This window comes from Sturnus vulgaris, chromosome 3 (genome assembly GCF_052056855.1).
Source record: "Sturnus vulgaris isolate bStuVul1 chromosome 3, bStuVul1.hap1, whole genome shotgun sequence".
NCBI lineage: Eukaryota > Metazoa > Chordata > Aves > Passeriformes > Sturnidae > Sturnus > Sturnus vulgaris.
In genome coordinates, this window is record NC_142245.1 from 50,784,861 (window position 1) to 50,802,316 (window position 17,456).

Consider the following 17,456-nt stretch of genomic DNA (forward strand, 5'->3'; position numbering starts at 1 on the left):
TTAGTATGTTTTAGACCATAAATCAATCTCTGACAAAACTTAGTTGTGTTGTTTAGGCTTCAGAGAACAGAAACTAGTTTTAACCATTTTGCTTTCATCCAAACGAATTCATTTACAATCAGATACTTTATCAGGTATGAGTTTTGACCTCCCTTCTTCCAGTCTCTGCCAATTCTCACAGCAAGCACACAATCAAAAAAGCCAAAGCCACACTTCTGCTGACTGAAAAGTGTCCCTGTTATTTATATTCTACATTCCTGTGAAAAGCAAAGGACATGAAGAAACAATTACATACACACCCCTTCCAACTTCTCCACCCATTTTTTTCCCTGAGTATTTCCAGTACTGCATCATTATGAATCCTGTCCTCTCAGAGAACAGCCTCTCCACCATAGCATGCACACACACACATCTCCCCCCCAGTTTATTTTACCTTCAGGTTTTTTCCCCTCATTTCCCCTTTCATGCCTCTTACCTTCTAGGTTTCTTCAGATATTTTTTCCTCTCCTATGTGCATTTCCAACACACTAAGAAGTGTCCAAAGCCACAACTCCCTCAGTCTCCAAATACAAAGTTTTAAAAGAAGTGAGAGGATGATGATGAATGTGAGACTACGACTCTCTCGAAAAGCAAATCTACAGTGCTACACTTCATGAACAATTAGGGAAGTTATAATTAAACAAATTTCCTGAAAAGATCCTGTTGCTTATTTAAGAAAAATTATAATTGCAATACATCAGCCATGATCTATGTTCTTTTAAAAACTGAGGGCTCGTAACTCAGATTTAAACAACCACTAAACCGTGATTATATGAAGCACCTGAGCAAGCCTGTAACTGCCAGTCACCTATGAGATTTACACCTTAGCCGAGCCACCTGGAGCAATGTAGTGGTTTCGATTTGCCAGAGAAATCATTTGTAGCCACACAAACATCATCAAATATTGTGTGCACACAGTGGCACTTACATGTTAAAAAGACCTGAAGGATTGAGACAGAAAACCTCAGAGAGATTGACCCTCCTATTATACCACAAATGAACATTTCAGAGGTTTCACAACAGCAGTGTTCATCAGTTAACTACATGGCTGGTTATAACTCCTATCCCAAGTTTATGCTCTTTTAAAAATGTAACAAAAAAAGAAGAAAGGGGGGGAAAAAGAGAAAAACAAGAAACAGTCCAAAAAAACCTACACTAATACATGCAGAGCCAGAAAAAACAACTTCATGAACAGCAGGCCAGGTTCAAAACCAAGCAGATTGATTTTCTCCTACTGCTAATCTTCCAAGAGTGATCAACTGCAGCTGTCTCATATTTGAGGGCTGAATACGTGCAGATTTTTAAGAACACTAGATCTCTCAATCCTATAATTTACTGAGTTCTCCCAAGTAAGTAAAAACCAACTCCACTCACATTGCTGAGTTTTCTTGACATTTTTGTCAGTTTCTTATGGAAGTTTGAACTGAGCCAGAAAGGAAAAGTTTCTGTTCCCAGCTAAACTGGCATATATCCAAGTCTACCTCATTGTTCTAGAAGCAAACATACATGAAATCAGAGTCCCAGCCCATCATTTTATTCTAAAGTTAGCCATTACACTGATACATCTTCAGAGGATTTTAGTTTCTCTTTCTAAAAACCCATACTCAGACTCCAGCTTTGTAACAAAAAACCCACATCAGAAATCAAGTGGGCCAAATTCTTTATTGATCAACAGGTTCTGCTTTCACGAAGTTCTGACACCAATTCACAAAATAAACAGTTCGCATTTATCAATTACTGTATCTACACAGCGTATTCACAGGTATTAGGAATTACCAAATTGTCTTTTCCTTGCCAATCCATGTTATTTGGCCCCAGCCAAAAAACAGAAGAGATAATCCATGAAATTTCAATCAGAATAGGTATGAAAGAGGACAAAAGGAAGAAGAAAATAATATTCCAAATTTTTTCCTTTCCAAAGCATCCCTCCATAAAACATTTATTTTCAAATTACAGGAAATGCTACCCTCTTGAGATACCATCAAAATGAGGAGAAAAACTTGTGGGACGTCAAGGAGCTGCTGTAAGTTTATACATTCAAAAGTACAGAAGGCACACTAGGCAGCACTGTAAAGAATCAAAACAAGCAAATGCTGAGATCACCATAATTTTAATGTATAGTTTAAGAAAACTGGGGACATTAAGACTTTCAATCAGACAGAACAACGTTAAAATTTCTGTCATGGACACATCACTGTTGTAGGTGAAAGGGAAGCCCACGACACAAGTACTACCAAGAGGATCTTGCGGCTGCAGGTGTGACGCAGCCAGAGCTCACACAACACTTGCAATGGAGCAGTGCCACAGAAAACAGCCTTTCCCTGCTCTGTTTCCTGCCATGCCTTCCACGACCTGCTCTGTTAGAGTAAATAAACTTTCGCAAAGTTAAGAAAAACAGGTTTCATCAGGTGTAGAAGATAAGAAAAGACCCACATGGCTGGATCCCACCACAGCCTTCAGAACACAGGGAAGCACTCACCCAGTGGAGTGTAACAGGTCGGCTGGTCAGTATGCCGAGGAGCAGCAACCTCGCACTTTTTCCGCACAACTTTTTTGGCTTTTTGAGCGCTCATGACCAAGCTCACTCTTTGAATAACAGGAAAGTGAAGATGCAGAGGAAGTACACGCTAGTACCCACGCAAGAACTGCATGCTGGGATTCAAGGGGGAGGGAAGAGCTCGTTTTCCTCAGAGGGTTTGACACATTCAGCCACACAGTGGCTGACAAAACCAGTCAGGAAACAAACCTTCAAAAAGGTTACATGTTAGCAAGTAACAGACTTCAAGCTAATTGAGATTTCTTTTCTCTTTAAAATCAGACAAATAGGCTGCTTTGCTATTCCTTACGAATAAAGGAGGACACTCCAGCTTTCCGAGAACTGGTGAGTTAAATTCTACAAACTGAAAATAGGAAAGCTGATGACAATTTTCCTTTTCTGTTCAAATCCAACTCTCTGGTCAAACACCATATTCATTTAAAAAATCCTAAATATTTTTAGCATTTGCTCTGTAAAAAGTTTGCAGTATCACTATAACACTTTTTTCACACATTCAATAGAACATAAAACCAGAACAACTCTTCCAAGTAAGCATCCACATCTTTTAATGGCCTTTCAAAAAAGCACCAGAAATTTTAAGTGTAAGATTACAGCATAAAAAGGAAGTTGTACAAATAAACCTCCAAGTCATAAATTACAAACTCTTATTAGGCATGCCTTCTCCACTGTGCAGTAATTCCAAACAAGACAGAGCAAGGAACAGTAAAGCAGAAAGTTGGTAACGCAAGGCTATGATAGGATCAGAGTTATTTTCAAGTGGTCCTTTAAACTGTGCTTACCACCAGATTGAATCCCTCTGTCTTCAAAAGCCTATTGCCAATATTATAATCAGATTAAGAGGTCTCCAAATATTGTGGTTATGAAAGACACTCCACACTTTTGGATACTGAACTGTACAGAATTCCAATAGTCACAACAAAGCAATGCAAGAAGAAATTAACTATAACACGTAAGTACAAGCACTATAACGAGAGCCGAGCATTCTAAACCACAGAATTGGTTTCAAAGGCAGAAAGACAGAAGCTGTTTGATTTGTTGGCCTGCCTCATTGTATCATGCTATAAGACAAATGTTCTAGATACAACTCTCCTCTCTTCACTGATATCAAGTCAGAACAGTTTACTCACATCCCAGACACTACTCAGAGGAAGGAAGGAGGGGGAAATCAAGATCAGATTTTTCTTTAAATTTTTGTGAGACAGAAGTTGGTCTTACTTAAATTTGTGGGTTGGATGTTTGTTCCCCAAATTCAAGAATTCCTCTAAGTTGAAGGCTGAAAGACTTCACACAAAAGGAGTTTTGTTTCCATCAATAAAGACAACCATACATTCAGGGGGCTAAATCAGACATTTGTATCCAAACATTTCTGTGAACTGTGCAAACAAGAGCAAAGTGGAAAGGTAATAAAAGTTTTAAAGCTAGGATTTTTATTTTAGAAACAAACAAGGATGTATTTTGTAAACACAGATACAAACCTTACTGTGCCAAGCAATTGCCAAACACGAAACAAAAAGACACTGCCAACTCCACCAAGAAAACGATGAGAATTAGCAGACAGACCTGCACATATGCCAGAAGTCTTACAGCACCACGTGTTCCTTTTGTCAAGTTTTGATGAGACTGGTATGAATTCCCTAAGAATGCTCTCCTGTGTATCCAATACCTTACCTCAGTCCTCGCCACTCCAAAATAAGGCCCACCCACACTTGGCAAGACTAAAGAATAAACACAAGTTTCACGAGTCAGCTAGTTTGTGACAACATTTCTGGGTTTACCACTTCTCAAAGGACAAAGTGACTGCAGTCAGTGAGAGCAGTTAGGGAAACACTAGTCTGACTCCATCCTTGAACTTCATTCAATGTGAAGCTATTAGCAAAGCTGAGTAAATCATTCATGCACCAGAGCTTCCAGAGAAGCTCAGCTCTCAAGCTCTGCCTGCCATCAGCAGCTGCCCCATGAACATGAGAGAAACCACTTTTATCTAACAGCAGGTTTTACCTCAAAAATCCAATATTTCAATAAGAATATACACTATGAATATTTATTAACCTGGGAAGGAGGGTTGTTGCACTGTATTTAAATAAATAAATAAATAAATATCTCTTGCCTAAATGGAGATAGGTTCATATCAGAACCTATTTCATGCTAGTAATTCTATCTGCAAAGAAGTTACCTTTAGGATGGCAGGAATATTTTTAAGCTAAATTTTAAAAGTGAAACCACGGCCTCCGTGAATATCTGAAGTATTGGGTGTGAAATCCATACATTAACTGCAAGACCAGATAAACAGAAGAAAAATAGAAACTTCTGGTCAAAGTAATCTTTGAAGAAGGCAAAGGAAGACTTTTTAAAAATATTTTTAACCTAACTCCAGAGCTCAACATACTAGTATACCCTCTACCCATAAACCACTTCATTCATTAGAAGGAAGATGGTCTTGTCTCTACTACTGAATTCAACAGGCCATTTATTTAGTAGCTCTCTGACTGGAGTACGTGCTCTCTTCTATTCTCTCTGGTGTTGACAGCAGTAATCAAATTTTGTACATGCCACTGGCCCTATTATAGTTCCACAGCAGCTGGCTGGCTGCCTAGACTTCTTATCACGTATGATAGAAAAGACCAGCCGAACAGACCAGCTGAAACTACTGTGGGAAGACAGAAGTGGAGGGAAGCCTAACTAGAAGCCTAGTAAGTAGAAATCATGTCTTTTTATGCTTGCCCATGTATTACAAAGCATGAAGAACAAGGCTACACTCAAAACATGACAACAGTTTTCAGAAGGACTGGAGCTTGGATGACAATTCAGCTTTTGTGGAAGAGTAGGTCTGAATGCTACACTTCATATGTGAAACACTACTCATCCATAGCTCAGTTCACACAGCAGGGAACGGGAAAGCAAAAAAGCACCTAGAGGTGAGCAGAAAAGGAAAAAAAAAAGAGGGGAAAAAACTCAGATAACTGTACCCATTCATTTGAAGGTGAGTTCTATCACAGCCCCAGCATATACACAGTCAGCACTGGGTTCAGAAAAAAATTAAAGTTCACAGAGGCAAACAACAATGGGAACAGAGGGCAACATCCTTTAATTATAAAACTCGCCTGCATGCAAGACAATCTATAATGAGATTGGTTTCCATTTCTTCTTTGCCTTCTGGGAGCCTTCCAAGAGCCTTGAATGCCTTGACTCTGAGAAGAGGAAACTGGCTTCTTTTTCACAGTCTGCCTCCTTCCAGCTGTCTTCCAAGGAGGCCTTAGGTAGCCCTGCTCTGAACTTCCACTCTTCCATACAAGTCCAAGAAAGGCTTGGGTTCACAGCAGAGGAAAAAACAAATCTAAGAGACTTCTTATGGGAGCAGAACAAGGAGGTACAGAGTTCCTCCTTCAACTTCCTTCTCCAAGGTGAGAGCCAAGCAAGCCAAGAATTTTCCTAGAGGGGAAGCTCAGCCTTTCTCAAGGTTCCTGTGCTACCTGTCTAGTCCTACCCTTTATAATACTGCTATTATGAACATCTGGCTAAAAGCTTCTCATGCTGTGGGATTAACATCCCATAATTTTGTTCAGAATGTTTTATTTCACCACAACAACCAGACAAACTTTCTTGCTGGCCTGCCAAATACGATGTGAATTAGAAGGCATGCAACATTTGCTTCAGCAAGCAAATAAGATCTTCTAAGGAGATGCTAAGGAACTTGAACAGAAAGTAATGTTTCAAATGCCTGTTGCATTTTGATGAAAACTAGATACTAGTTTGACCCCTACTTCCAGGAAACCCACAGCACCAGCAACTTCAGATGGAGAACAATGGATTTTTAGCATTTCTATTGAAACCTCACTTCACTCAGCCAGGTTCATGTCAGCATAAAGCTTTCTACTAAAATGAAAATTTGCAATACAGTAAATGCCCTCTCTACTGTGGAAGAGGAACAGAGTGTGTGGCAGCTAGTGGAGCACTGCAGTACAGATAACACACAGAGATATCCTCTCTGTGCTCTCACAGGCAGCTCCAACACAAACCCTTCCAGCACACAGCACTTCAGGCACTTGACACATAGGTCTCATAAAACAGCAGGTCTGTGGGTGCCACAAATAACTGACTCATCCTGCAAAAGAAATAATAGTAGCGATTGTACATAAATTGTAATGTCTTTCAAGAATCACCATAATTTTAGTCTTTTTTGACATTCCTTTCATAAAAGGGAATGCAAATACTGAGAAAATCTGTGGAGCACATTAATCTTCCAAAAGCATTGTTTATGTTATAATCACACCTGTAAAACCCAACCACATCCAAACAGTACCTGCCTTTCACAAAACATCCTGGGCCATGTGTTTATAGCAACTCAGAGAACTGAAATGAGGTCCACAGGAAAAGTAGGGGCCTTCTGCATTTTGCTTCTCACTTAATGCTGAGCACACCTTCCAAAACAAGGATCCTGCCCATTCACAGGTACCTTTATAAAACAAATCCCAATGAATCCATCAGAGATGCACTGCTCAACACTTATGTGCTCATATGCTGGGGTGTAACATGTATTTCAGCAGAAGTCCAGGCACTGAGCCCTGAGTGACAACATGCAGGCCCAGGCATAGGAGAGGGGCCATCACTTGGGCTCCCCCAGCTCCTCCAACAAGCAATCCTGGTGGTTTGCAGTTTTCAAAACCGCTTGCCCTGCTGAAGTGGGACAGACTGGGTTCAAGCCCGTGGCCAAGCAGCTGTAAGAGCTGCTGGTGAGCAACCCCATCAAGGACAGGCAACTGCCCTCAGTATACCTCACAACATCAGAGACTGCTGCAGGAAAAGGCACTGCTTCCAAAAAACCATCTCGTTCCTCTGTCCTTCATATGCCAGGACACAATCCAAAGCTTTGGAAGCAATGGTTTAGGCAAGCATATAAATAATTTACTTGTACACTCTCCTGTCACTCATTTTGTAAATGTCTGTTTGTACCTCCAAGAACATAAACATCTCAAAGCTTCCTTGTAAATCCCACAGGGTTTTTCCTTAGAAAGTATCTTCTGACAGATTATGTTCAAACTCTTCTGGCTTTTCCCATCCAGACTCCACAGGACTGTGCATTGGTGTCTGCCTCAAGCTGGGCAGAAGGAAAACATATCAAAAAGCCTGGGGAGGAACTCTGGAGCAAGCACATTTCTCCACTTACCCAATTCTTCAGGCCTTCAACTCTGCAAGCTAGGGCTGCAACCACAACCTTCATCCTAAAAGCTAAAACCTATCTCCTACCATAGTGAGGAAGCATAATCACCATTAAATACATTCACAGGCACATTTCAAGAGTGGCACACCCTGGCTAATGACCACATTCATGGTCAGCAGAGTTCCACCAACACTGCAACTCCAAAGATCTCAAAGTTTGGTCTTCCTTTTTTTAATGCCCTGTAACAAAGTATGGGTGATGAGACAGCATCTTCTGAGACATTAATTCTTCAGTTGCACCATTTAGAACACACTATTTATTTTTAAACTGGCAATGAGTATACACATAACCATTCTTGTTAAAATTAAGTGATCGATTTCTTCCACCCAGACAGTCTACTTCCCTTCCTGCTTGCAACAACATATGCTATTCATGGTTTCCTACAACAAAAAACCACGGAGGACAAAGAGGGACAGCATTGTCCCTCCTCTGCTTTCTGCAGAACTATTAACAAAATTCTTTGGACTTCCCAGTTATCATGCTGGGGATGGAAAGTTTTGCTCACCTGGAAAAGAGAGATCTGCAGAAAGTCTGCATTAGGAGCTCCAAGTTTCATTATTCCTTCCTTGAACAAGAATACCATAGAGAGCTCCGCAAGTTAAACAGGCTGTCTTTTCCTGGTTCAGAGAGCTAAAAATCAGTAAGAAACTATTAGAATTAGAGGCATGCTAAGACTAAGAAGAATAAAACAAAGTCTGTTCCCTATGGACCTTGGTCAAGTCCAACACAAACACATCTCCAGTTAAACTCCCCCACTCCTCAGAGGACAAGCCTGTCTCCTGCCAAGGACCCAAGGCAAATATCCCTCCTTCTGAAATAGCATTGCTGTTATCAGAGTCAAAAAAGGGAAAAAAGAAAGATCAACCCAAAACACATCTACTCAGCTCAGTGCAGAAAGGCTGCACTGGGTGTTCAGGACTTAGCAGAGTGACACAGCACCCAGCTCAGGTGCAGGCACCCAGCCCACAGTCCTAGAGCAGCCAACTTGATGAGGGCAAGCATCACACCATTCCTTCTGCATGATGCTAGAGCCAAAATGTAAAACTCTCTAAACTACAGAAAACCCTCTTAGAATTACCTACACTGCTGCCACTGTATAAGCCTTTGCTTTCATGAAAGACTCCTTGACCAAAAGGAGGGAAAAATCCACACAAAACATACTCCTGTTTAAACCCTCTTTAAACCCTCCAGTTAACTTAATATAGACTTAATATACCTCTTGATAATTTCTCCCAATAGTTAAATTTACACTCACTGCTAAAAGCTTACCTAGCATTGACAACCTTTTCCCACTGACTGCAAATCTTTGTGTGATTAAGGTTATCAAGACTTCAACAAGATCAGAGAACATATTTCAACAGATAATCCAACACTCAGACATTCTGGTAAGTATAATTCTATTATAATATTCTACACAAAGACTGTATTAAAAAAAATCATTGCATCAATTGTCATGTACTAAAAGTGCATCATTAAAACTGTTGTTAAAATTAATGGTCTTCTTTCTCTCTTCCCTCACCAATTAGCATTGAAAAAAAAAATAAGGTAAAACCATGTGCTTTGTTAAATATTGAACCTATTGGAACTTGAAAAATAACAGATTAATAAACTACTCTGAGGCTGAGGTTCGTTTACAGAAGAACACAGCAGCTATGGCAACACAGAACCACTGCACTGCCAACTAGCAAAGTGAAACAAGAGCAAAGCAACAAACAACATCAACCTGTTTTCTTATAGCCACAGAAGTGAGAGTTAAAGCTCTCAGAGGGACTGGTCTTCAGTTTAGCACAGCATTTCTGTGTATCAGGGAAGTTGGGAAGGAGCGTGGAAAAAAGGCAAAGCACACGGCACAACTGAACCATTACCTAAAGGAAGAATAGACTCGCACAACTAAACATCAAAAAGCCTCAAGTCTCTGTCAGTAATGCCACACAGACACATAAGCAGAGATCCAACAGCAGTGAAAATGATAGTGCATTTTATTTGGGACAGAATGTACACCTATCTATCTCAAGCCACCTGTCCAGGTTCCCAAGCAGAGACTGGGAAGCAGCCCAGTCTGAAAAGGCTAAGTAATAGCTAGGTTAATAGGCACCTGACTCAACTCCATACTAGCTAAGGAAAGCTCACACAAGCCACAATTAGCAGAGATGTGGTGAAAAGAGGACTAGGCAGTGGTAAGCAGCAGAGGGACAGCAACTGATTCAATTTTGCAAGCCAGCAAAAGATTGCATGTTTACACCCTCACTTGTTTTCAAGAAATTTTCAGCAAGCTTTCTGTGTGTATACTTTGCAGGCTTCTGCCAGGTCAAATGGAAAACACTGGGCTCAGTTATTTAAGCTCAAGTGTGCAGAGGAGTAATTACCAAAGCTCCACTGGACAGAAGGATTGCATTCTTTTATTCTTCAAATGCCACCACCCACTAAGATATGATAATAAAACTCTCAGAAAACTTGTAAGCAAACCCAGCAAACACTGTGCAGAAGTTACCCTGCAATCACATGGTACCCATCTCAAAATATCCATCTGTGCCTCTCAGAGTACTGTGGCACAACAACCAACTCCACTCCTTGCTACCACACCATCATGGTTTTTGTCCATAAGCAAGTGTTAGCTGGATTTAAAGCCTAAATCATGTGAAGGTTGAAATAGAGGGCACACGTACAGTATATTCTAAAAAGTCTTTATATGCAAGACTGGCAAATCATACACATTCCTAAGCCAGACAAATGAAGCCCTAAAACACAACTGCTCCTTCACAATTATTGTAATGCAACAGATTCAGCACAGAATTCCCACATAAATATTGAATGTCAACAATATACATGTTTACTAGCTGATTTTAAAACAATTTCAAATTTAAAAGGGTTAAAAATAGATGCACACACTATAGTAATAACATTATTTGTCACCTCACTGAAGCATCACACCTCGAAATGTGAGCAGGTAGTCTCATCCATGGTTTGAACAGCAACTTTTCAGCTGTTCATTTCACACCCCCATTTTGCACTACTGGTCATGAAGCCATCTGACATGGCCTGCAACAGCCTTACAACTGGCTCAGTAAAATTTCACGATACTTTAACAAAAATATTTTACGGCTCAAGCCTTTAATAATTGCTCTTTTTTCCCTTTGAATTTTAGTGTTTAAGTAAACAATCACTGTTTTCATGTATTTCAAAAATATTTATATCATGGCTATACTCACAATGAGAATGTGAGTATGTAATATAAGCACCTTTGAACAAAAGTTTACACCGAAGTGGACAGACTGAGATCCTGAGACACCACACACCATCCTGAGTATTCAAGACCCTCACTCCATTTAGCAGATGAGCTTTTATAACCCCCCAGTCTCTCTAGCACAGGAAGCAAAGTGATCTAAATGGCATGCGTTTACCAGTTTGCTCCTTGTGTTGCCTTGTCTTTCCTACTACACTGCTTGCTTTTGTTGCTGCTACTAAACACTGAATAGGTTCTAACATAGGGTTATTTTCTTACTAATTTAACTCCTCCTGCTTGAGCAGCAAGTTGCTACTGAAAAGCAAGCCTTGTTTCTCTCTGCAGGCCTGCCAAGACATCCAGGCAAAAATCACTACAACTTCACAAGTTAATATTGAAGCAAGTTGCATTAAACTTGTTCACAGGTCTCCTTAAAAAAAAAAATTCTTTATAGGTTGGTAAAACTCCAGTATCAATAAAAGAGATGGACAACAAAACTCAAACAAATTGTATAGCAGTTGCAGTTTACTCAAACATGAGTGTGCGTCTTTATCTAGGGCTTTCAACTTGCCCTAGATTTGAGCACTTCTCTATAATACTTATATTCAACCAAATATAATGGCTTCATTACCAATCAAATACATAACTGTAGTATTCTCACAGTTAACACTGTCATATAAACTTTCCTATTTATGTGCCATTCCCTCACTTTAACTGGACTGGTTTAAGACAATTCCATGAACAAAGCATTGTGAAACTTCACTGCTGCTTGGTTTGGTAGGCGGGGTTTTTTGGTTTTTTGTTTTACTTTATAGCATAACCACAGCATTGATACTGTTTGTTTTCTTTAATCTGCTTGTAGGTGACTTTGTTTAATTTTAAATCACGACATTCTCACACATTCTCCTCCCCATAACAAGGTTTGCCACAAGTATTTCATGTCAGCCGCAGAAAAAAAAATATAAACCTCTATTACATATCTTCATAAATATGGTTTGAAAGGGGGGATTCACAGAATAAAGATCTTAACAGCTGACACTATGAGATAAGCAAGGCAGTTTAGGATATAACTGTCAAGGTTCAGAAACAGAACTTCATAGAGACGCAATTAAAATATTTGTGATGCTATTTAAAAACAACCTGCCACAACCTACCTTTCTGGGAACTTGTGCTACTAAGTGCATGTGAGACTCTAGGTCACTGAACAACAGCTCTAGTGTAAATGCAGCTATATGATCACAACAGTCAAGAAACTGCATTACCCAGGGGTTTTCAGAAGTTTACTTTTATACTCTAACTTCCCCAGCCCTGCAGATTTCCACCACCTATCTTTCTCCTTACTTGCCTCCAAACACTCATTTACTCTTCCTGTAAATTATCAAAACCCCACTACTGTTAAGAAAAACAGATGATCAGCTCTCAAAGCAAATCACAGGACATTTCGTTCAGTCTTCTCACTCCCACACGATCATCAGGTGCTATCACACTAACAATTTTGTACCTCCTATTCCACCATAATTACCTTTATCTTCCTTCCCTTGTTCTACCCTGATCTACACAACTGTTCATCAGTCTTCTGACTCTCTGTCAGGAGGGTCAAAAATCAATGAGGCAGGCCAGTTCACTGCATTGCCTCCAGTACAATCCCAGTGAAGTAAGCATAAATCCCTACCAATACTGCATAGAAAACATGCATCCAAGATGAGGCAACTGGGACAAAGAAGCGGCAGAGAACAGGACATGTCAGCATCAGATGCAACCATCAAAATTCTCCCACCAGGACACAAAAGCAGGAACAAGTAGACATGGCGAGAGAGGAGAGAAACATTATCACAAGAAATCTAACTCCATCAGATGTCCTTATGATGGTAGTTTAGTTACTAGCTGGACCATGACTTACAGATCCCCAGAACCAGGCTTCCAACTAAGCCCAGCTCAGCCAGGGAGCTTTGCTACCTCCATCTGACAAACACGACAGGAGAAGCTCCCAGGGCCTACCCCAGCCCTTGTTGCCTCCTCCAGGAATTAGGAGGAATTGCTCCAAGACACTTCAGCCTCTGTATTTCAGTAATTGGTAAAGAAATAGGACAGTACAAGGATACACATCCAACTGCAGACAGCAAGAACTTCGTGGCTACCATGGGAACAGCTGGAGCTCCTCTCGGTTCCCATCATAACCATTCATTCAGTTCCCCACACACTGTACCACCCATTCTGGCCAAAAACACCAAGAGGACTCCTGTGTCATAGTTGGTTTGCTATTTATTTCACTGCTTCAGAAAACCAGTCTCACCAACAACCTATTTCCCAACTAAGACCAGGAAGTTTGCTGGGAAGCCATGCCAGGGCAGCAGGGATGATAGGAAGGAATTCCTCATGCTTCATTTCTTAGCCATGGCATCTGGCCACAACCAATCCTACAGCCCACCTGTCCCTCAAAACCCAGGAATGGATTATAGACAGTGAACAGATCAATGGGTTCTTTTGGTAGGTTTTTCCCCTCCCCTAAACACCATCTTCTATAACAAAACAGAAGAGCCAAGAGATTTGTTATGATTTGGAAACATACAAGGCATGTTTAGGTTCTGCAGCTGCTGGGGAGCAAAAAGGTCCCAACAGCAGGAGCAATCCCAGAACAGTGCAGAGGTTGGGAAGTAGAAATAGAGAAGGTGAGCGATTCCAATCCAGCCCACTGGTTACAGAAATTATAAAGGGCTCCTGAAAACATCAGAAATTTCACTTCTTCAGCCAGGCTTTACTCTGAAGATAAAATGGTCAAATTTTATAATTAAGTTTCATGGCTAATACCACTATGAAATGCAAATTTCCTTCATTATATGTAAAAAAATTTAACATATATTGCATTCCACTCTAAAGAGTGCTCTATCAGCATAGAAAAAGAAAAAAGCCACCACAAATCAGGATAATGTTAGAAAGGCTTGGTAAACATTGCAAGTACAAAACAGTCCTCTCATCTACAACAACTTCACAGAAATGCAGCAAAAGTGTTTCAGCACTGTCAAACTGAACATAAGTTCCCAAAATTATATTGGAATAACCCACATGATTTTTAACACAACCCAGGTTCAAGAATAGGCATTGCCAAGCTCCACGTACTCGAATAATCTTTTGAAGGCACCACTCTAGCCCCAAGTACCTTCCAGCTAAGCACTGCACAGAGTTTAGCCCTCTATAATTCATCTCTCCTCCTTTTCCGGCACTGCAACAGTGCAAAAAGTAGCAAATGACACCTGGTGTGGGAAGATATATCATAGAATCTGCTGAGTTGGAAGGAACACATCATGATCATTGAGTCCAACTCCTGCCCAGCACACCCCAAGAATCACACCACATGATATACATCCCTTATGTCTGGATACAAAATCCACTATGAAAGTGGAGCTGGGCAGAGTAGGACCATGTGTCTCATGTTTGCATTAACAAATTATTGACAGACCTTTGACTGTGATTTATGAACAATTCACGCAGGAAATGGAACAAAAAAAAAAAAAAAATCAAACCATTATCTCTAAAATGCTTAAAAAGTCTAAGAAGTTGGGCAGATGGTGGTGAAATCCCAACACAGTATAAAACCACAAGGAAACTATATATGTGACACTTGACAGGCTGAGTTAAGTTTTTACTTCCACAAAGCCAAGGTCACAGGAACAAGCCCAGGGCAGTCACCAGCACAGAACCGCAGAAACCTCCCCAGCTGGGTGGGGACCTCTTACTGAGAGTGAAACTAAAATTTTCCAGCAAGTTCCCAAAACCACCACTATCACTCTTCATTCAGTGGAGCTATTCAAGCACAACTTTCACAGTTGCATACACAAGTACACAGACAAAGAAGGAGACAAGCAAACAGAAAGACAGGAAAATATAGCCACAAGTTGCCAAATTCAGACGCTGACTAGCAGGACAGCCTTAGCACACCTGGGGCCAAGTGAAAAAAGAAAAAACAACAAAAGTACCAGCTTTTCTCCAGCAGAGTTAGAAGGAAGCAGTGAATCTACCTGCATTTTCAGAGCCCAAATGCCAATATTGAGACACTACATATATTGGAGAAACTGACAGATGTCAGAAAAAGAAGATACTCATGAGAAACCTTGGGAGTCAAACATGCAGAGTAGTTGAGCTCAACATCCATAAACAGTTGTGAGAAGTGTTTGAGATTGCTTCTCATTTGAGACATCAGAGCTGATCAGAAAAGAGGGCGGATTGGGGATGGAAGGGAAACAAAAGAGAAGTAGTAATAAATTTTATCACACATAGGCTGAATTCCCTCAGTTGTTTGCCTGAGATGCACTTTTTCTGTATTTACTATATGAAGTCTCTGATCTCATGAAGCAGCAAGCATGTCCTCTGTCTGTCACTTCAGTTCTGAATGTCTCTGTCCCTTAAAAACCTTTTACTGGTTGAGTCAGAAGATTCACCTTTAGCTCAGTTTTGGCATTGTTTCAAAAAAAATTGAATATGCAAAAATACATATAGTCCACATGACATTTGTTCATCCTGGAGAAAATTATTCCAGTCACAACCTAGAGAAATACCATTCAAAAAATCCAAAGATTTTAGGACAACATACACCAATTCTTATCTTAAAAAAAATTACAAATCACCATGTTTCTAGTAATTGTTATCACTCAAGGTTTTTAAGAGTTATCCTCTATATCCCAAACACCCAGGAGCGCCCCACACAGCCTGGATGTGACAAGGAAATAAACCCATCCCTTAAGAGTGGCCTAGTCATGTCAGTGATGTATTCCCACATGTGCACACACACACTTGTTCTCCTCCAAGGCACCTTTGTTGGCTGGGGACAACTCGGGGTGGTCAGTGTGGGTTGCAAGAATTCCCACCCCAGCATGTGATGGATACACACTTTAGTATGAACTGAGGATTTACCATACTCCCAAGCAACTAACTGGAAACACCTCTTTAAAGGCACACTTCTAACAATCTCAGATCCACACACTGTTGTATAATTATCCTCAACTTGAAAAGGCTGCATAATTTCCCAGGAATATAACGAGCTCTAAACACGTCCTAGAAGGGGAAAGTAGATAGAGGTCTATGCATACATAAGTGTGCATAGGCATATACAGCTACACAGTCCTCCTCTCTTATCTTAGAGTATACACAACAAATATGACAAAAACCCATCCCCATCACATCTTGTTCCATCACTTAAAAACCACTGCCTTAGCTTGTGGCTGTGCTTTTGTATAGCAGGAAGAAATATCCAAGCCAGAAAGTGCATAATTACATTTCTATTTACTTTACCATTCACTTTATGAGGGGGAGGGGTAGAGACAGGAGCAGTTGAAAATATGTCCTTCCCCGAGGGCTGAACCTCATGAAACGGTTTTTTTGAGAAACAGTGGGGTTTTTTTTCCCTTGGAACTCTACCATCTCTATTCCCTAACCCTTACAGTAACTTCAGTGGGTACATATAATCACCTTGCTAATCCCCAAATAATATATTTAGTATTCAGTATTTTATTTGAGCCATTACTGCCACTCAGGAGAAATCTGGTTGCCTTTCTCTCACTGTCAGTCACAAGTGACACCTACCTAACTAGTGACTAGTCATAACGAAAAAGCAAAGTATGGGAACATACTAGTCTTTGAAAGCTCTGCCTTTTTTCAGTTTTGAAGACATTATTCCACATCTGCAGTGAGAAAACAGAGAAAGGAAAAGGAAGTCAGGGTAAGCTTTTTTGTTTGTATTCTTTTACAATTTTGTTTTCTTAAAGAAGACTAGGCTATAGTGCTAAAGATCAAGGCTGACCTTCCTGGATGTTTTTGATATTTCCCCTGAAAAATGCACAGATCTGGGTTATGGACACTCCAAATGTAACATTAATCTATCAAGTCTAAGGTCTGCTAAGATCCACAGTGCTGAAGAATGACAAAGGTGAGACAAATTTTAGTTTTTCCTTCTGATTAAGAGCAAAGGAAAAAAAAATCCCACTGTTCTGCAGTATAAATAGGTCTCATGTGCAGATACCTTAATAATTGATAGTTACCATTGTAATACAGTGACCCAAAACTATAGTATAAAGAGGCCTTTACCACTTCAAATTTCATCTGGATATCCATCCTTAAGAACATGCTGCCCTAACAGGATAAAAGCTCTCTTTGATAATGTGGCTCTGATGTTAGGCAGAATACAAGCTGAAAATCAAGAAAAATATTAAGCCTGTGAAATACTCAGTCATTCACTGAACAAACCCAAGACACAGTACTCAACATGGTAACAGAAAAGACGAACTATTACAAGCAGTTGGCACTACAGACAGACTGCGTCAAAGTGAAACAAAGATTTTTAGAGGGCTCCACTGGTCCAAGACACCACTACTGGGAACCAAGTTCAGGAAAACTAAGCACATGGGGAGTTACAGCTGCTTCTTTAT

General features: G+C 40.2%; 1 protein-coding gene across 5 annotated transcripts in view; it reads right to left on the minus strand.

Moving 5' to 3' along the window:
- The window catches only part of UTRN (utrophin), a 344,257-nt gene that overhangs the window by 307,892 nt on the left and 18,909 nt on the right, over positions 1 to 17,456 (minus strand). For 4 of the 5 annotated variants that reach the window (XM_014879020.2, XM_014879022.2, XM_014879019.2 and 1 more), the window contains exon 1: positions 2,519 to 2,627. The exons of the other annotated variant lie outside the window; for it this stretch is intronic. In XM_014879020.2, coding sequence (XP_014734506.1) covers positions 2,519 to 2,612 — 94 coding nt within the window. In that variant the 5' untranslated portion in view covers positions 2,613 to 2,627. Of the gene's footprint in view, positions 1 to 2,518; positions 2,628 to 17,456 lie in introns of those variants that run through there. 5 annotated transcript variants of the gene reach the window in all.